The following is an 18130-nucleotide window of genomic DNA, read 5'->3' on the forward strand; positions in this document are numbered from 1 at the left end:
GGAGAGCACTAACACAGTGCAGAGCAGCTCGGGAATGATGGTGTGATGCAGTGGATGAAGATGAATTTAGGAATGTAGATCTTCTGAGAAGCAAGAGAGAGGCTGGTGTTGATGTGAGGGATGAACTGAACAATATGAGCTTTGGGAAATGGGAATTAAAGGAGTGCTGGATGATGAGAGAGAGAGAGAGATTTGGTCTGTCTTTAATTCATTCTTAAACTTCTCACCTTGTCTCTGGTAGATGTCAATGCTTGGTCCTGTTTTGTAGTTTTCCTGCTTGTGATTTATTTGTTACTCTTGATCTGTTTATCACAGCCCAAAAGATATTTAGACACTTAAAAAATGCAATAGCTATACTTTACATTTTATGTATATATGGCAGACGTTTTTATCCAAGGCGACTTACGGTGCAATCAAGCTATACTGTAGGTGTTTCTCAATGTCAAGGATACTTCATTGGCAGTACTGGTCCTTCCAAGTCACTTTTTCAGAGGCTAGGCAAGGCTCCTCTTTACGAGAACACGTAATGGAACAGGCTAGCAAGTGCACGTCATTGCGTCATTATGAGGTCCTCTTTTGGCACTGCGCGCTTATGATTGTGGGTGATTTGAGAGCGCGAAGGCTACACGTATGCATCCTTACCTGTATATGGGATATTTTTCGAATGAAGGACTCAGTCCTTGGTTGAAATTCCAAGAATCCTCAACACTGGAACAGTCCTTCAACGGATGTCGATGACGTAGCATCCTCGAAATTCTGGCTTCCAATGATCCTTCCTTGACATTGAGAAACACCTTGTGTGTTCCCTGGGGTTCGAACCCATGGCCTTTGCATTGCTAGCGCAAGGCTTTACCAACTACAGGAACTACAGGAACTGATTCAATATCTTGCCTTAGCCTTTGAGGCTGTTTACACTTGGCATTAACATACGTTTTCGTTGATCGGATCACAAGTGGACGACGTTAATGCCAGGTTTAAACGGTGTTCAAAATGTTATGAGCTCATCCACTTTCGACCACTTTCAACCACATTCAGAGGTAGTCGAAAACACTTTTGATCGGATTGCTTTTGTGGTGTAAACGCACATGTGGTTGAATGTGTTCGGACAGCCACACGCTGCCGCCTTCTCTCCGCCCATTTATCTAATCGAAAGTGACTGAGCACAAGGTTTTACATCATTTCTGACTTCTGGCACGAACACACAGTGAACAGCGCTATTTTTAGCCTTTCGTTGATAAAACTAAAGCGGCTGATCTCCGCAGTTTCATTTTGCAAGCGTGTGAAAGTTGCGCGATCTTATTTCATCAATTGCGCTGAAAGTTCAGAGAAATTCATTTTCCATAACACAAGCAGCAGACTCCGACATAATATTAGTTTGCGTCCATATAAACTCGGCATTACTCCCGCTCGCGTTTAAGTGACAGCAGAGAGTCTCGACATACCACCCCCTCACAGTATTCAGGACAGAAGCGGTCGAAAGTGGACAAAAGTGACAGATTTAAATACCAGGTGTAAACGTAATGTGTCTCTCTCGTCCACTTGTGATCCGATCAACGAAAACACATCTTATTACCAAGTGTTAACAGCCCCATTGTTGCCGTTACCTTTAACCAACTGGTGCCAAGAAGTCTAAGGCCCTGTCCCAAATGGCACCTTAAAGACTCCAGTCTCCCTTCAAGTCTCCATTTACGTGACATAACGGCACTTTGACTGTCGGAAAGAAGTCTGCTGCGAAGCCCGCACAGATTCGGGCTCAGGAAAAGGGCACATATCAACTGAAAAGGGGGCGGCCATCAGCACCATTTTTAAACCTAAAAAGACAAATGGGACACCCTACGGTCGTGTGGACTTAACGGACATGGCACGTGGCGGCCATTGTGAGTCCAAAAGACCGCAAGTCACATGAAGTTCGCCATTGACAGCCAGTTTTTTTATCCTTGTTCTTAGTTCAAGGATAACCTAAAAAACACATTTGCATCCATTGTCAAATGCTTTCTGGATATTTTGATGGTATCAAGTGTAATTTTTCTCAAGGACTTACATTAGAATGAGAGCTGTGGTACTTGCTGTTTCACCAATTAGGTTTGTGAGTGGTGTCACTTGGTGTGAGAAACTGTAACGGCCCCTAATGTAAGGTGAGGAATGAGGTAAAGCAGGGCTGAACAAATGCTCGCCGTACGGCCGCCTGGTGTTAGCGCTGTGCTTGGCAGCTTGTACAGCACAGGATTAAGCCCAGATGTTGGGCATTGGTCCCTGGGCACAGCTCTTAAACACCTTGGCACACGTACGGCAGATGTTTACAAGCTAAAAACACATCCGCCTCTGCACCTCACCAGGTTACGATGCCAGTGCTCACTTTATCTCTTCCCTTGTGTTTTTCTTGTATGCCTTTTACAATTAAAAAAAAAAGAAAAATAAAGTAAGTCATATATAATGATTATATATTGTTATCCTATCCAATACCATTGTATATATCAAAATTACATGATTTTACATTTGGATACAACCTCAAAACTATTAACTCCTACACTAACTCCAAATCATTGTTTTGGTTTATTTTACTGCACCTCTCTTTTACAGTATTTTACTTATAATAATTTAATTGTACATGACCCTTAGAATAAAAACATACCAATTTTGCAGACTTCCACAGTATCTAAAAAGTACGATTGCCTCTTTTGTATGTGAAATGTGTATATAAACTGACCTTTTAGCCACATGCCCCTAAAGTCTTAAAGTTTATTTTCTCAAATATTCAGATCAGACTAAATATGCATATTAGGTTTGAACTCAAAAACATTTTAAACAAAACATTTTGACGATTATGCTATTTTTTGCCACTTTTATCAGATCTAAATTAAGGCTGTTTTTGGGATCTGATTTTATCCCAGTGTTTTTAAATGTTTTTTTTTTAAGTCCTCCCACTTCTGTATGAAAGTTATGACGAATCACTTTTTGTATCCGTGAAGCTTGTTAAAACAGAGCGGAGCATGCAATCCAAGACTGCACATGTAAACACAAGCACATGTGGGATACATTTTACAGAAAATCTGCTCAGAAAAGGTTGTCATTGCCGATTATCCTTGAGCAACTGTGTGAGTGTGTTGACATGTTTATGACTGTTTTTAGTTAGGGCTGTGATTTTACTGATACTGCAGTTTCAAAATCGTACTCAGTGCTATGGTACAATAATATTTCGGATACATTTTCCATCATACATTGATATAAACTGTAGGCCTACTATAGTACTGAATGATATCCATATTTAGGGATCATAGTTTTAGTGTGGTACTCCAAAGTCCTTTAAGTAAGCAAAAAGGGTACGAGAGGCTGTGCAGTATTGTGAATGTCACGGCTGAAAAGTATCGTTAGGCATGACACGAAGCCGAGTCAATGCAACTCCTACAGCTGTAACTATTCATAATACATTTTTAGCCTTAAGTACCTTATTGCTTTCATAAAACTAATATCACATGATACAAATATTAAAGCAAAAAAGTGTATCAACACATCTTTCATGAAGTAAAATCACTTAAAAGCCTTCCTTCTACTGGATAAAATAGTCCCTGACCAGCAACAGACTGCACAGTGATACACAGAATCGATAAGTGCAGCGGTCATAGTTGTGTTTTATTATAAATATAGCACCGCTATTGACCAATCAGAATCAAGGACTGGAAGTGTCCATTTTATTAAAATACTATGGTGTTACCATGCCACATAAAAAGCAAAGTTTTACCTTTGTACTTAAGCTGTGGTAGTACAATGGTACATTAGTAACACTTTACACTAAGTCTACATTCTTTAACATTAATGCATTAGCTAACATTGAGCAAAATATGTTTTCAGCATGTATTCATCTTTATTAAAGAGGCACTATTTTGAAAATATGCTCATTTTCCAGCTCCCCTAGAGTTTAACATTTGATCTTTACCGTTTTGGAATCCATTCAGCCAATCTCCGTGTCTGGCGCTACCACTTTTAGCATAGCTTAGCACAATCCATTGAATCTGATTAGACCATAAGCATCGTGCTAAAAATATTAATAAACAAGGACTTTGCTGCCGTAACATAGCTGCAGGATGTGCAATAATATTATGCAGCAGCTAAAAATATGTCCCCTTACTAACTTTCAATGGCAGGGGACTATTTTCGGGCAGTGTGTAGTGTCTCTGCGCCTGCTGCAGGCATGTTACGGGGGCAAAGTCCTTGATTATCACGACAGAATGAGAGTGTAGTTCCTAGCTATATCTGACTAGAAAATCACAAATTTTAATTTTCCGTCGGTCTTGGTGCATGATGTAACTACTGAAGAGTCGAGTTTTAAATAGGAAAAATATCGAAACTCTTTGGTTATTTTTTGGTGCGATGCTAAATGGTCTAATCAGATTCAATGGATTGTGCTAAGCTATGCTAAAAGTGGCACCGCCAGACTCAGAGATCACGGTAAAAATCAAATGTAGAGTTTTCGACTCTAGGGGAGCTGGAAAATGAGCCTATTTTTTTTTTTGTGGAGTGTCCCTTTAATGTTAGTTTGTTGAATACAGTTGTTTGGTTTTAAATAGAGATGCACAATATATCAGCCAAAAATCGCCTTTTTGGTAAATAAATTCAACTTTTTCTCACTATCGGCTATTGGCCGATAGTTTAAAAACAGCCAATAGTCATGGCCTATATATCCTCTCAATCAAAAGAGAACAGGAAGATGCAATGAAATTTAGCTTCGTGTATAGAAAATGTAATAAAACATCACTATAGTTCAATGTTCAACACTAATGGTCATTATGTGAATGAATAACATTCAGAATTTTTTTTTAGAATTTCGTTAATTCAAGTTAATATAACCACCAAACTATCGGTATTGGCATTGGCGGATATCACTCTGAATAATCGGCTATCGGTATCTGTGGAAAAATGTAATAAAGTTAACATTGACTAAGATAATAAATGCTAATGAATATTGTTCTTTGTTAGTGTTTATGAAAATGAATGTTTATTCTCTCTTATTTCTTTTTACAGCTCCACCTCAGTTCTTCCCTGCTTTTCATCCACCGGTACCAATTGATGACAGACACGCACAAGGGCGGTACATTTATGAACCCTCGCCGGTACCTCCTCTACACATGTAAGTAAACATACCTTTACACAGTTCAATATCACCACTATCAATGCATCTGATGCACTTATGCAAATCTGTCTTGATTCGCATTACATGCAACATAAGAGTTTCTTTAACCCCTAAAGGTCAAAATGGCCTTAATTTAGACGTCAGCCGTCACTTTATGACCTGATGGCATTTTACATAAATCGTAAATGAAACAGATCAACGGTTCTTGTCTAGGCAGATGTGTCATGGAAAGGGAACGTCGAGTCTGTATTACAGTAGTGAAGTGTATGAGGTGTGTAAGTGGTGTGTAATCCATATATCTCCTTGGTGATCTCTGGCGCTCGGTGTCAGAGATCAAAAGATGTCAAGAGACACGCTAATGAGCATGTCAGGCACGCAGACAGACACAGCAGCCTGTTAGTGCGTGATTCCTCTAAAAATGCTCATCAGGCCTGTCAGAGGAGATGTAACCAACTTTGCTCTAACTACAGCTGTTCTGCAAGCTGTCACATGTAGGGTAACAATGCCCCACCCCAACCCCAAGCATGGAAACTGTTTGTTGCTTATGTTCAACCATATGAGATCTCGTATGACAGTATCTGCCTCAAACTAAAGATTTGTGAAGAACAATAATTAGCTGTGAAAAAATTACAACAGAACATTGTATTAGGGTCATGAGGTTCGATCCCAGTAAACACATACTGATAAAAATGTATAAATTATATGCATGAACATTCAAACACTTTAGTATGGGGAACACACATTGACTATTAACTACAAATCTTTTACAGAATAAACTCCTAATTTACTGCTTATTAGTAAGATTAATATGCTTTATTCACAATAATAAACAGCCAATATGCTAGTAATATGCAAGCCAGTGTTGTAGTCAAGACCACCTAAACCAAGACCAAAGGGTGTCGAGACCAAGACCAAAGACAGTTGAGACTGAGACAAGACCAAGACCATCAAAACATGGTCAAAACAAGCAGACAGGGTCCTTGTTTAGGTGTGAATACTGTATTTTCCGATCTATAAACCGTTTCATCGGATACATGTGCGGTGACGCGATACGCGTCTGGTTGGAACTTTACTTCCGGTTTCAGTTTTTTTAATGGTCTGACTAGTTGCTAAACTGAACTCTTGAACAAATACCTCGTCGAAAATAACAAATGTTTTGGTTTTCTAGGTAATCTACGTGTTGTTTATATTGCTTGTTATATAAATATACTACGTTTAAAGTGTTGTTATTTATTCTTAGCGGAGTTTACCGGAAGTTACGTGTTGACCACGAAATCCGCTTGTTTATGTTGTTACTGCTGAAACTGCTTATAAGTCGCACTTTTTATTCAACTTATTATGTCAAAATTATTTAATATGAACCAAGAGAAATCATTACCGTCTACAGCCGCGAGAGTCCGCTCTATGCTGCTCCTGTATTTATGTAATTCAATGGATTCAGTGATGCGGAATGACTTCGGGACCTTTTTGAATTTGATTTGGCTTATCGTGTTAATTTAGCCCATTTTGCCTCCCAGATATGTTTTGTATGCTATTGTGTATCGTGTAAATAACTGTTAATGTTACTTTAACATGTACGGAGACCTATTCAGCCTGCTGTTCTGTGCTATTGTTTAGTTGAATAACTTGCCTTTCCAGATAAAATGTTTGTTCTTCGGCTTGGATTTTGTGAAATAATTTTCTATATAAACGCGACATATAGGCTAGTGCGACTTATATATGTTTTTTCCTCTTCAAAACTTATTTTTAATTGATGCGACTTATACTTCGGAGCGCCTTATAGTCCGGAAAATACGGTAGGTCCCAATAATAAAGTGTTTTAGGGTTCACCGGTCACCGTGTTTTTTCAGTGTTTCATCACTCTTTCCCTTAAATAGTCATTTTTTTAAAGCTTTCTGTAAACTATAAAGAAAAACACTGCGAAAAATCTAAGAAGCTGTGGTCTTGAGAGGCAGATAATAATTGAACACAATTTTACAGTTTAATTGAGTAAACGTGTGTGCATGTGTTCCCTGACTCTGTCAAGTCAGCATTCATGAATAAGCCCCTTTATATTACGGAGGGATTCCCTCAGCTTTGCGTGTTCTCTACCTAACACCTTTGCTGTTGTAGGTACTTTTCATTTTCAACTTCCTCTGTATTTCTTTCTCATTTCTTTTTTCTATTCTGCATCATCATACACCGTGTTGACTTTTTAAATTACCATCTATATGCGTGGGTTTTGTTATTCAATCTCTGCGGTTCTCTCTCTCCGCTTCTCTCGCTCTGTCACGACTCGGGAAACCATCGCAACTCTATGGCGGGACAAATTGAACAGGGCAGCTACTTGGTCCATATTACGTTTGGTATTCTTCATCATTACATCCTCTGCCCCCCCTTCTCCGTCCTCCGGAGTCATATCTCTCTTTCGCGCTACCGCTAAGAATAATGAAATTTTTATGTCATCTCCTCGCCTTAACCCGCGCGCTAAAGAGAGGCGAGAAAAGGGGGGGAAAGGCACGCGCAGCGGGCTTGATTGATGTCCGGTGTCAACATAAACAAAATGGCAAATATAATTTAGCATTTAGCTTATGCGGAGATAATGGGGCAAAACAAGACTCAAACAAACATCTGCCACAGTTTATCATCCGGCGCGTGGGTTACAGGCATAGCGTGTGAGAGAGAGAAAGCAGGGGAATTAAATTAGAGGTGGTTGGACTTTATTCACAGTACATGCTTGACTTGCCACACTTACCTTGAAGTGGACAGATGCGTACTTGTACATACTTAAGAGACAATGTGCCGTCACACAAATAAGTTTGGTTACAAACAATGAGTGTTTGGAGTCATTAATGAAGTTTAGTGTCACGGCCAGAACTTTTTTCAAATGATAGCAACTGATAGTCCTTGACATATCGGTATGTTTATTGTGTTTAGACACCTTTCAGTTTCATTTTATTAAAGGAATATTCAAGTTTTAGGCATATATATGTAATACACAATATGGATACACCTGTTCACCTGGCTACTGTACATATCACTCTGCTGTCTCTACAAAAGCCACTGTTAAAGGGATAGTTTACCCAAAAATGAAAATCTGTCATTCTGAGATTACTAGTAAAATGTAGAGGCATTCGATTTAATGTCAGCTATAAAGTTTGTTATAGGATAAAGGTTTTTGTGCTGTCATTTTAAAATGACCATCTTTAAAAATTCTGGATTAGTTGACATGTATCCATCAATTCATCGTATTGATCACCATTGACAGCCCAGAGGTTGCTTAAAGCTATAGGGGTGGGCAAAATTGTATTTCACTCTTGCAAAATCAAAACGTGTCAGGTGTCTTCTGGCACTGCGGCACATTTTTGACATTTTTAAATCGTAAATTCAGGATTTGTGTTTGACAAGTGCGCACTAAAGCCTGGAGTATAGTCTGTTTTTTACTTGTACGAGAATGTACGTGCATCGTCGAATGTACACCCTTGCAAAGTATAGTTTATTTGACTAAGGCTATGTTTACATTAATGCGTTTATCCTTTAAAACGCGTTACTTTTGCTACCTTTACGCCTTTCATTTACACTACATCACCGTTTTCGACCCTCATAAACGGATTCGTTCGCAAACGCTGCAGACTCTGTTTTAGTTTGAGAACTCAGACGTAGCGCTGCAGTGTAAATGAACGTAGACGGAGTCTTATGTAAACGAACAGCTGATGTTAACGTGACAGCGCATCATTTTCAAAGTAAAAATTATTTTTATTCAGGTAAATGAAGGTTTGCAACGGAGGTTTTGCCAAAAATAGTAAACATCTACCAACCAGCTATTATAAACGCTATATCAGATTGTTTTAACATGTATCCTTATAGATAATGTCTGTTTTATATTTATGTTTGAGAATTGTTGGGTTTGAATATTGTTGTAATGTTGTTGTTGTTGTTATTTAGTTAGCTTATTACGAAAGATAGACTGTAATTTTAAACGCCATATAGGGCGTTGTAAAGCCCAATATGAAGGGAGAATTGTAATGGGTCAGACATTATTTTCGAGTTTAATTTAAGTTTTGTTTGCTACTTTAAAATGAATTTCGTTTCATATAATTTGTCTCTTAATTTTAATCGATGTTTTGTTGATAAGTTTTGTGAATATAAATTAAAAACAATAAAATCAACGTCATATTAATATTTAATCCTCGTTTAGCCGATTGCGCTTTATCTATTTCTGTTTTGCTAGCGGAGGATGTGCACGGACCTCGCATACTTTAAAAATTAACAATAACAATTTTTATTAACTAATTGCACACTGAACAGCGACAGGTAAGGGAAGATAAGTTATTTGGCGTTTACCTCTTATTATGTTTGATTGAAGTTGCATTTGCTGAAATTTCGCTACTGTTTAGTACTGTTCACTTGAATGCTTCCTTTTTAAATCATAAACACCTTTCTGTTTGGTTTATAACATCAACATTAACCTATTAATCATAATAAAATGTTTCCCAAACACATTTTTATAAGTCCAAAATAGTGTCTGTTGTAGTTGCTGGCAAAGGACCCAGGTATGAATTTTTGTCAATATCGCACACCCCTAGCCTGCATAAATGGGCAAAGGTAAGCTATTATTAGAGTAATAAGTTATTTTACACTTTTATGCGCATGCCCAGTTACGTGAATGGTCATGTTTCATGCGTTTATGGTCGTGTATATAGTGTGGATGAAGATTCTTTTTAAAATGGCAGTATAAACGAGGATCGTTTTTATTTTAAAATGCCATTTTAAAACACAAATGCTCTAATGTAAACAGGGCCTGAGATGTTCGATGCATGCGCATTGTGACAAAATGCAAGGCATCTCCTGGGCTATATACTACATTCTCCTTTAGGCAATGTATGTGGGCTTTCAACAATTCTGTATGCACCCACTCTTCCGATGACGGTACATTGACCCTTACGCATAAAAAATTGACCATACTTTGGCCTTTACACCAAAATCTACGCCACAGATGTTTTCAATAAAGCCTGACTTGAGTATAACACAGAATATTCATTATAGTAACTTTACACAGTGTCACCAAACACGCTTTTCGGTTTTGTTATACCTAAAAAGGGACACACAGTAAAAGTTGTGTGTAGACATCTGTGCGTGCAAGACGGTGCGACTGACAGTGTCGTGGGAGTGTAGGTTAAGAAAGAAAAATGAAATTGTTTAAGACAAGTTCTCCTCGGTGAACAGAATTAATCGTTGTTAGCACTTTTAAATATATGCCTAAGATCAGGCGAGATATTATTGCCGTACTTTCCCATGCAGCTCCTCATTACAGCTCGTAATTACAGTAGCTTTTACCTCGCGGCAGTGCCATCAATCTACACAGCCTTCCTCAGCCATGAGTGGCCATCTACGACTTTTGGAAAAAAACAAAAAGAAAAACTGGTAATGACCATCTCATTTCCCTCGGCCGATGCTGATTTGCTGGTTGACGAAGCAGAGTTAGCCGGTCCTGTCCTATTATTTGGGAAAGCTTTAATTGAAACATGTTTATTTATTGCCCCCTTTGCACTGAGTGGAAGCTGCTAGCGTAGCGCGCTAAACGACACTAATGGCTGTGATATGAGGGGACGGAATTAAATTAAAAGCTCATAAAATGAAATATGCTTCATATTAGCTGTTTGACACTTAATTTGCCTCCGAATGAGCAGAGGAAATCACAAATTAACTGTCCTTTGTGTTTTGCCCCCCTCTCCCGCGGCTGTCTTATTAGGCCATGGGAAAGCGCAATTACTGCGCGGGATAATCGTGTGGGTTATGAATTCATACGGGAGAGGGCACCGGTGTGGTATTCAAATATTAAATGGGGGGGAGGTGGCAAACAGGGTTGAATTGCGTGGCTGTTCAGTTTATTTGACTTGCAGAGGAAGACACATAGGCCTACTCATACAGGAAGTTAAGCGTTGAGACTCACCATAGATACATTTTCTCAGGTATGAATCTATGAATTTGCTGCTATGAGTAAAAACACAATTTCATACTTGACTTGATTTGACTCCAGATTTTAATATGGGTTGCACAAATATAAACGTAACCATACAAATTGCAAAAATCTGAAGGTTTTTCTTTTTTTGTAGCGCTATATAAACCTACTTATGTAATTAAATATGTAGAATTAATTTAGTGACCAGTTTGGCTGTTTTGTTACCTTTAGTACAGCTTGAATGCTCTGTAATTCACTTTAAATGAAAATTTAAATATATATTTCATATTATTTTATAAATTGAGGAAATGCTTTATTCATCAAGTCACTCCTATCTTAAGCACTGAAAAAAAGAATTTGTTCAATTTACTCCTTTTTTTTTTAGGTAAGTGGTTGCAATCGGTCTATTTAAGCTACATTTAAAAAAATAGAAAAAAAGCTTTTGTTTAAATGTAGCTTAAATAAATTAGTTGCAACCACTTACCTTAGATTTTTTTTTTATTGAATGAATAATTTTTTTAAATGAGCCTGAAGTATGATCCAATTTTTATGTGTACACAGGGGTCTGCATACAGCACGTGTGATGCAATTTTCGTCATCCAAGGAGTGCGTGCGTACTATACACGAACCGCCGATACATTGTACGCGTAGGTCGCACATGCGCCTACAGGAGAATGCAGTACACTGGAAAAATTATTCATTTAATTTAATAAATTTTTTAAGGTAAGTGGTTGCAATCAATTTATTTAAGCTACATTTAAACAAAAAAAATATTAAAATAAAATAAAAAACTTTTGTTTAAATGTAGCTTAAATAAATTGATTGCAACCACTTACCTTAAAAAAATTGAGTAAATTGAATGAATAATTTTTTTCAGTGATGTGGCCTAGGAGATGCATTGCATTTTGTCGTAATGTGCATGCATCGACGTGTAGTGTCTGTGACGTTTCGTCAATAGATGGGGCCTGCCGTTGCCATCTTGGCGGCACGTCGCTGCGCATCACCGAAAATAGGCAAAAAGGCGGGACGTGGGTAGAGCTGAGGTGCCTGATGGTTTCTGAAACCATACCTGTCTAGCTCGGCGGTAGTGACAGCAGTGGCAGTTCACCTGTCACTCAAGTGGCCACGCCCTTAATTATGCAGAACTTTAAAGCTTAATATAATTTAAACAGATGAGTTACAAAAAATTCACCCCTTCACGTTTGTAATGAATGGCAAAATTAACTATACAGCCCAAAAATGATTTTTGTACCAGGCTTCAAACATATTTATTTCTGCTGTAAAGTTGGGGATTTTAACAAAGGGGAGGGGGGTAAACTCCCTTTTGGAGCCTGTCCCTAGTGGCCAGTCGATGAATTGCATTTTAGGTCACTTCTGTGTTGGCTTCACGTTAGAGACCGGAAGGTTGCCCCTTGGTTCGACCGTACACATAAAACAAAGACTATACTCCGGGCTTTAGCCTTTCACTTTTCCTGACCTGGGAACAGCTCATCTCTATTCAGCTCAGTTTAAACTGATCACTAAACAAATATGTTCAGTGCTAAACAGAGACTCTCTCCACAGGACATCTGTTTGTGATTGCGTCTTGCTCATTATGTTTGGAGCATAATAGTAAGTGTCCCCTCACTGTTTCAGTGTCTCTTTTCAATAGTTCAGTGTTATTTCCTCAGCCAAATAAAAGACACTTAGACACACACAAAGCCAAAGTGACAGGATCCGGTCTCCTCGGTGACCGCTCTGGACAAACGGAGGCATTCTCCGCAAGTCAATTCCCCAATGCCAGTGTTTACTCAAGAGCTGGAAATCCTTGTGCACACTACCAGACACACTTCTCACATATTTAATGGACTGGAAGAACTAGTAAAGCTGTTTACTAGAATTGTAAAGATCTTGTCAATAGGAATGTATACACACATGATGAATTAAAGTGGCCCGAACCTGTTGATCTTCCAGAGGTCTGCACCTTTGTTCTCCACCATCAGTAATAACTGAACTGAGCTTAATGTCAAACCATTAGTGGAAATTACTTGCACCTTAAATGAAGATTTGCAGTCACTAATTGAGGTCAAATTAATAGCTTTAGTGATTCAAGCCCTTGCCCAGTCATAGAGATTTAGATAATTTAATGGCTAATGTGTTTCTGTTAGTAAAGTGATCTCTTGGATGTGTGACCTGATGGGTAGTAGTTGTGTGGTGGGTATGCGGTCAACCAGAGTTCGAACACCCAGTGTTGACACTTTTTGGAATTCAGCCAAAAATGACTTATTTTTATCTGCTTTTAAGGTGGAGTAGTTGAAAATGTTTCAACATTTATGAAATTACATACTTTAATTGCAGATGGATCAGCATAATTTTTAGCAGAGGTGGTACTCTTTAATCTACGGAGCCCCTAAGGGGACATGGAGCAAAAATTAAATTAAGTTTCACGTGCGCATGTAAAACTACCGCGTTTAGTTTTGCGAGCTCACGTGGAACTTTCACGTGCGCACGTGAAACTATTGTGTGCTCAGGTGAAACTTTCGCGTGCGTAGTGAAAGTACCGCGTTTAGTTTTGCGTGCTCACGTGAAACTTTCACGTGAGCATGTGAAACTATCGCGTGCTCACGTGAAACTTTCCCGTGACGCACTTGAAACTACCGCGTTTAGTTTTGGGTGCTCACATGAAACTTTCACGTGCGGACGTGAAACTATCGCGTGCTCACATGAAACTTTCATGTGCGCATGTGAAACTATCGTGTTTAGTTTTGCGCGCACGCGTGAAACTTTCGCGTGCGCACGTGAAACTATCGCGTGGGCACGCGAAACTACAGCATTTAGTTTTGCGTGCTCACGTGAAACTATCGTGTGCGCACGTGAACTTTCACGTGTGCACGCGATAGTTTCACGTGAACACGCGAAACTAAACTTAAAAAAAATCTGCACATGAAGGTTTTGCGTGAGCACATGAAAGTTTCACGTGAGCACACAGAAGTTTCCGTAAGCACATGAAACTAAACTTTAGATTATTTTTACTTCAATGTCACCTTAGGGGCTCGGTATTAATCTGTTGTGTCATTGTGATAATTCATCTTATTGTTAAAAACTATTTTTATTATTTCGTCATTATTTCGTAATTTTGTCTGCTCTATTATATTCACTAAAATGCAATATTTATGTATAGATCTACATTTATATTTACTCTCTTCCGATTGCTTCCACTCCAACTGTGGTAACCCAGATTTTTTGGCTTTGCAGCAGTGTTTGTTAGTTGTTGTCGAAATAATGCAAGTTAAGCAAAATTAACACAATTACATGACCATTTGTGGTGTTGATAGGGATAATATTGCTGTGCATCTCAGACCTATTTTAGAAAGCAAAACACAGCACAAAATTCGAGTGCATGCATGCATGCACCGTTCGTGCTCAAAAATGTGTGTGCGCATGCAGAAAGCTTTGAATTTTGTTATTTACATAAACTGTTGTCAGGATGCCCAATCTGCACACCGAGTGGCGATGCTGTGTTTAGCATAAAGAACAGTGTCTTATCTCAACAGCTCCCTGCAGATGCAAACATGTGCATTCTTTCTACACTCTTTCTCTCTCGTTCTCATTTCATATATGCACTCACAGGGTTGTTGCTTGAATTCAGGGCCCTGGATGTTTTTAGTGGGACACCCTTAAAGGGACACTTCAACCATTTGCAATAAGCTTTGTATCGTTAGAACCCCAGTCATGTTTTTGAATGGTCGTGCATCATTTCCTCAGTTTCCCCTGAGACAGGAGAAATACAGATTTCAGTGTTGCACTTCCTTCTTTCAATGATGTAAAAATCGTCATTTTGCATCATTGAAAGAAGGAAGTCCAATATCTTTGTTTAGGGGATGAAACGACAAACACCCCTTTTCTCGGCCAAATAGGCACCAAATTCTTAATGTATGTTACATTTCGACTACAAATATGACACACTTTCAATAAAGATTAATGTTTCCACAGGTGAAATGCTCCTTTAACACAGTGCCAAAGACAACATTACCAGTTCTCCTCTCCTGGCAATAGCTTATACTTATATTTGTATGGCTACATAGCAAATATTGCATAAGAAATAATTCTTACTTATTTAGGTTTTAATAGCAGCATGTGTTTTTGAGTATTTTGTTCATGGGTATTGTGCTTGACTGTGTTGTCCGTTTGTTTATCAGTTATTTCTAAAAAACAAGAATCCACTAAAATTGCATGATTCTCACATTGAAAAATGCCATAATCTTAAATGCATTTTAAGTATATATGATATCATAATGGTTATTCTAATACCCTGACATAGAGTCTAAAGTACGATACCCTTAATTCAGATTTAGGATCTCTCTCTCTCTCTCTCTCTCTCTCTCTCTCTCTCTCTCTCTCCCTCTGTCGCGCACTGCGGTGAGAGGACAGGCGGTCAGGTGGCGACTGGCCTCATGATTAATGATGTTTATACTTGACAGAAAGCTCCTTTATTTATCTGCATTGCTGCGTTGCAGATATCATCAGTCACCTGAATGAAAAATATTCACTCATACCAATTTTGCAGTATAATTGAGTGGAGTCACTTTCTTCTGTCGTCTTTTACCTCCTTATACTGTCTCCCCCCTCTTTTTTCTCTCTCTTCCCCTCCGCTATCTGGCCGTCTTATCATCGCCCTAGTAATTTTCACACTGCGTTGTATGATATGGAGAGGCTGGCTTTAGCCGTATTTGACATTAAGCCTCTTCAATTTTCACGAGAGAAGAAAAAGAGGGAGAGGGGGGAAATGCAAAGAAAGTTGCATGCCACTTTGCGGAGACGCTTAAAAATGGGCAAAATATCTCTCCCTTTTTTTCTCAAGCAATTTCAGGATTTGGAAAGAAGCGAGATAAATTCCTTAGGAGAAATGGGAGCAGACTGAGGTAATATCTTTCTCCGCTGCTTGGTAATACATTGGTTTCATCACTTAAACGCACAGGCAACCTTTTTTGGGGGTTTAAGTCAGTATAAGGAAGATGGGTATTATGGGACTATCCAGGCATACTTACAAGAAACAGATGAGAAAATGAAAATTTGAGTATGTGAATGAAATAATATGTCTTTTATCTTGTCCATATTTTGCGTGAATGTAAAATGATGAATTTATTGATATTCAAACAAATACATAACAACGGATATAAATTACAATAATTAAATAATAAAATTTATTATAAAGATATTTGTGATTCAAAGAAACAGATGAGAAAATGAAAAGATGACTATGTGAATGAAATAATATGTCTTTAGTCTTGTCCATATTTTGCGTGAATATAAAAGGATGAATTTATTGATTTTCAAACAAATACAGAACAACGAATATAATTTTACAATAATTAAATAATAATAATTACTATTAATATAAAGATACTTATGATTCATTTTCTTTAACAAAACTTCACATAATAATACATAGTAGTATCCAAGTCCAGGGGTATATTTCTTTTAAATGTATTAATTATATGGTTCTCATTTTAGAAAAGATGCTTTATTAAAATTTAAAATCAAGAAAAATGCATTTAGTATTTTTATTAATTAATATTTTCTATTAGGACTTTTTCTGGAAATTTGTGCAAAATCGTTTTCAGTACAAATAAATCTGGTATTTGATCATTGTTATTTTATATTAAAGAATAATAGATTTAATGACAGCAATGTGCTGAATAAAATGGCATTTTTTGGGGTCATTTAGTGAATTGCCTTTAATATTACATTTAATATTTTTCTATATGTATTTGTATGTTAGAACAAACACATTTAATGTATTAACGTTTAGTGGGTACATAATAAAAAATAGCGGATAGAAATCAACATCTTTATTTGACAGGCTAAATCCATGTAATCAAATTCAGGCGGTTTAGGGAGGGTGACTGTCAGTCATTCAGTGTCATTCATGGGGCCACGTCCTCTTTTAATTGGGCTTGAAAAGACACGCCCCTCTGTCATGCACCCTTTCACTGGCTCACACGCAACATATTGTCAGGCTCTGCACCGTCTGCTAATTTTTTAATATGATTAAAAACTGAATAAAAAAATTCTGATGAAAATATGACACAGGCACGTACTTGAAACCACCAACTAGTTATTATTATTAAAAGTAATTATTCTTTTTCTAAACAGAAATTTGAAAAAACAAATTCATTCGTCTTCATATAAAGAAATGTATAAATTTAAATTCAGCAAAATAATAAAATTGATTGCACTCCAGTGAACTGTTTTGTATCAGTAGATAAGTTAATGTGGAGGAGTGCGCCGTCTATCAGAGATGTACTGTTGTGTTAGGCCCCTAAGGAGGGGACCGGGCCAGAAATGTGCAGTTTCCATTAAGGACTCCAGAGCTATGGTCTCTTGCTCGGGGGGGCAGTTACAGCATTCAACCAGCTTTACAGAACACAGCTATAAATCCTACCTGCTCTCAACCAGAAACCTTCCAAAAACTCTCCATCTCTCTCTCTAATTCATTCTTTCATTTTTATTTTCTCTCTCATGCATGCTTTGCAGCGTGTAAATGTATGTAACACAAGTGAGGTATTTTATTGTCTTACCGCACGGAGCTGCTAAAACATTTTGTTGCCTGAAATGAGGTGACCAGACATCACTGCAAGTTAATGTTAAGGCAGAGTAAAATGTATTCATTATTCCATCACCTCATTTCTTAATTTCTCCAATTTTTTTAAATTCAGACTAGTGTTTTTATCCATCGATGTTACAGGTGGTTTTTGTATTGTAGGACTCGCATTTTATTCGATGTGTGTTTTTTGACCCTGACCAAACTGTCTATTCCCTTTTCAAGGCGAAACTGTGTGTCAGTGAACTCATAATGTCAGGGTGTATTCATACAAAAACATGTTTATCAAACTCATTCTGTTGCTTAATCAGAAAGCGCCGAAATCTGACTGTGAAAGGAAACGTCTTCCTAAACAAATGTATTTACTTCATTTTAGTGAAATATCAACTTTGTAAAAATATAGACAGGGTTCCCACAGGTCCTTGAAATCATTGAAAGTTTGTGAATCTGGGAAAAAAATTCCCTTAAAAGGGAAAAA

The 18130-nt window shown here is 37.8% G+C and overlaps 1 protein-coding gene across 2 annotated transcripts in view; it reads left to right on the top strand.

Annotated features, from left to right (window-relative positions):
- Window positions 1-18130, top strand: part of gli3 (GLI family zinc finger 3) — a 155145-nt gene that overhangs the window by 86064 nt on the left and 50951 nt on the right. For both annotated transcript variants that reach the window (XM_073863700.1, XM_055181431.2), the window contains one exon: window positions 5020-5125. In XM_073863700.1, coding sequence (XP_073719801.1) covers window positions 5020-5125 — 106 coding nt within the window. The remainder of the gene's footprint in view (window positions 1-5019; window positions 5126-18130) is intronic.

The sequence above is a fragment of the Misgurnus anguillicaudatus genome, chromosome 25 (genome assembly GCF_027580225.2).
Source record: "Misgurnus anguillicaudatus chromosome 25, ASM2758022v2, whole genome shotgun sequence".
Classification (NCBI taxonomy): domain Eukaryota; kingdom Metazoa; phylum Chordata; class Actinopteri; order Cypriniformes; family Cobitidae; genus Misgurnus; species Misgurnus anguillicaudatus.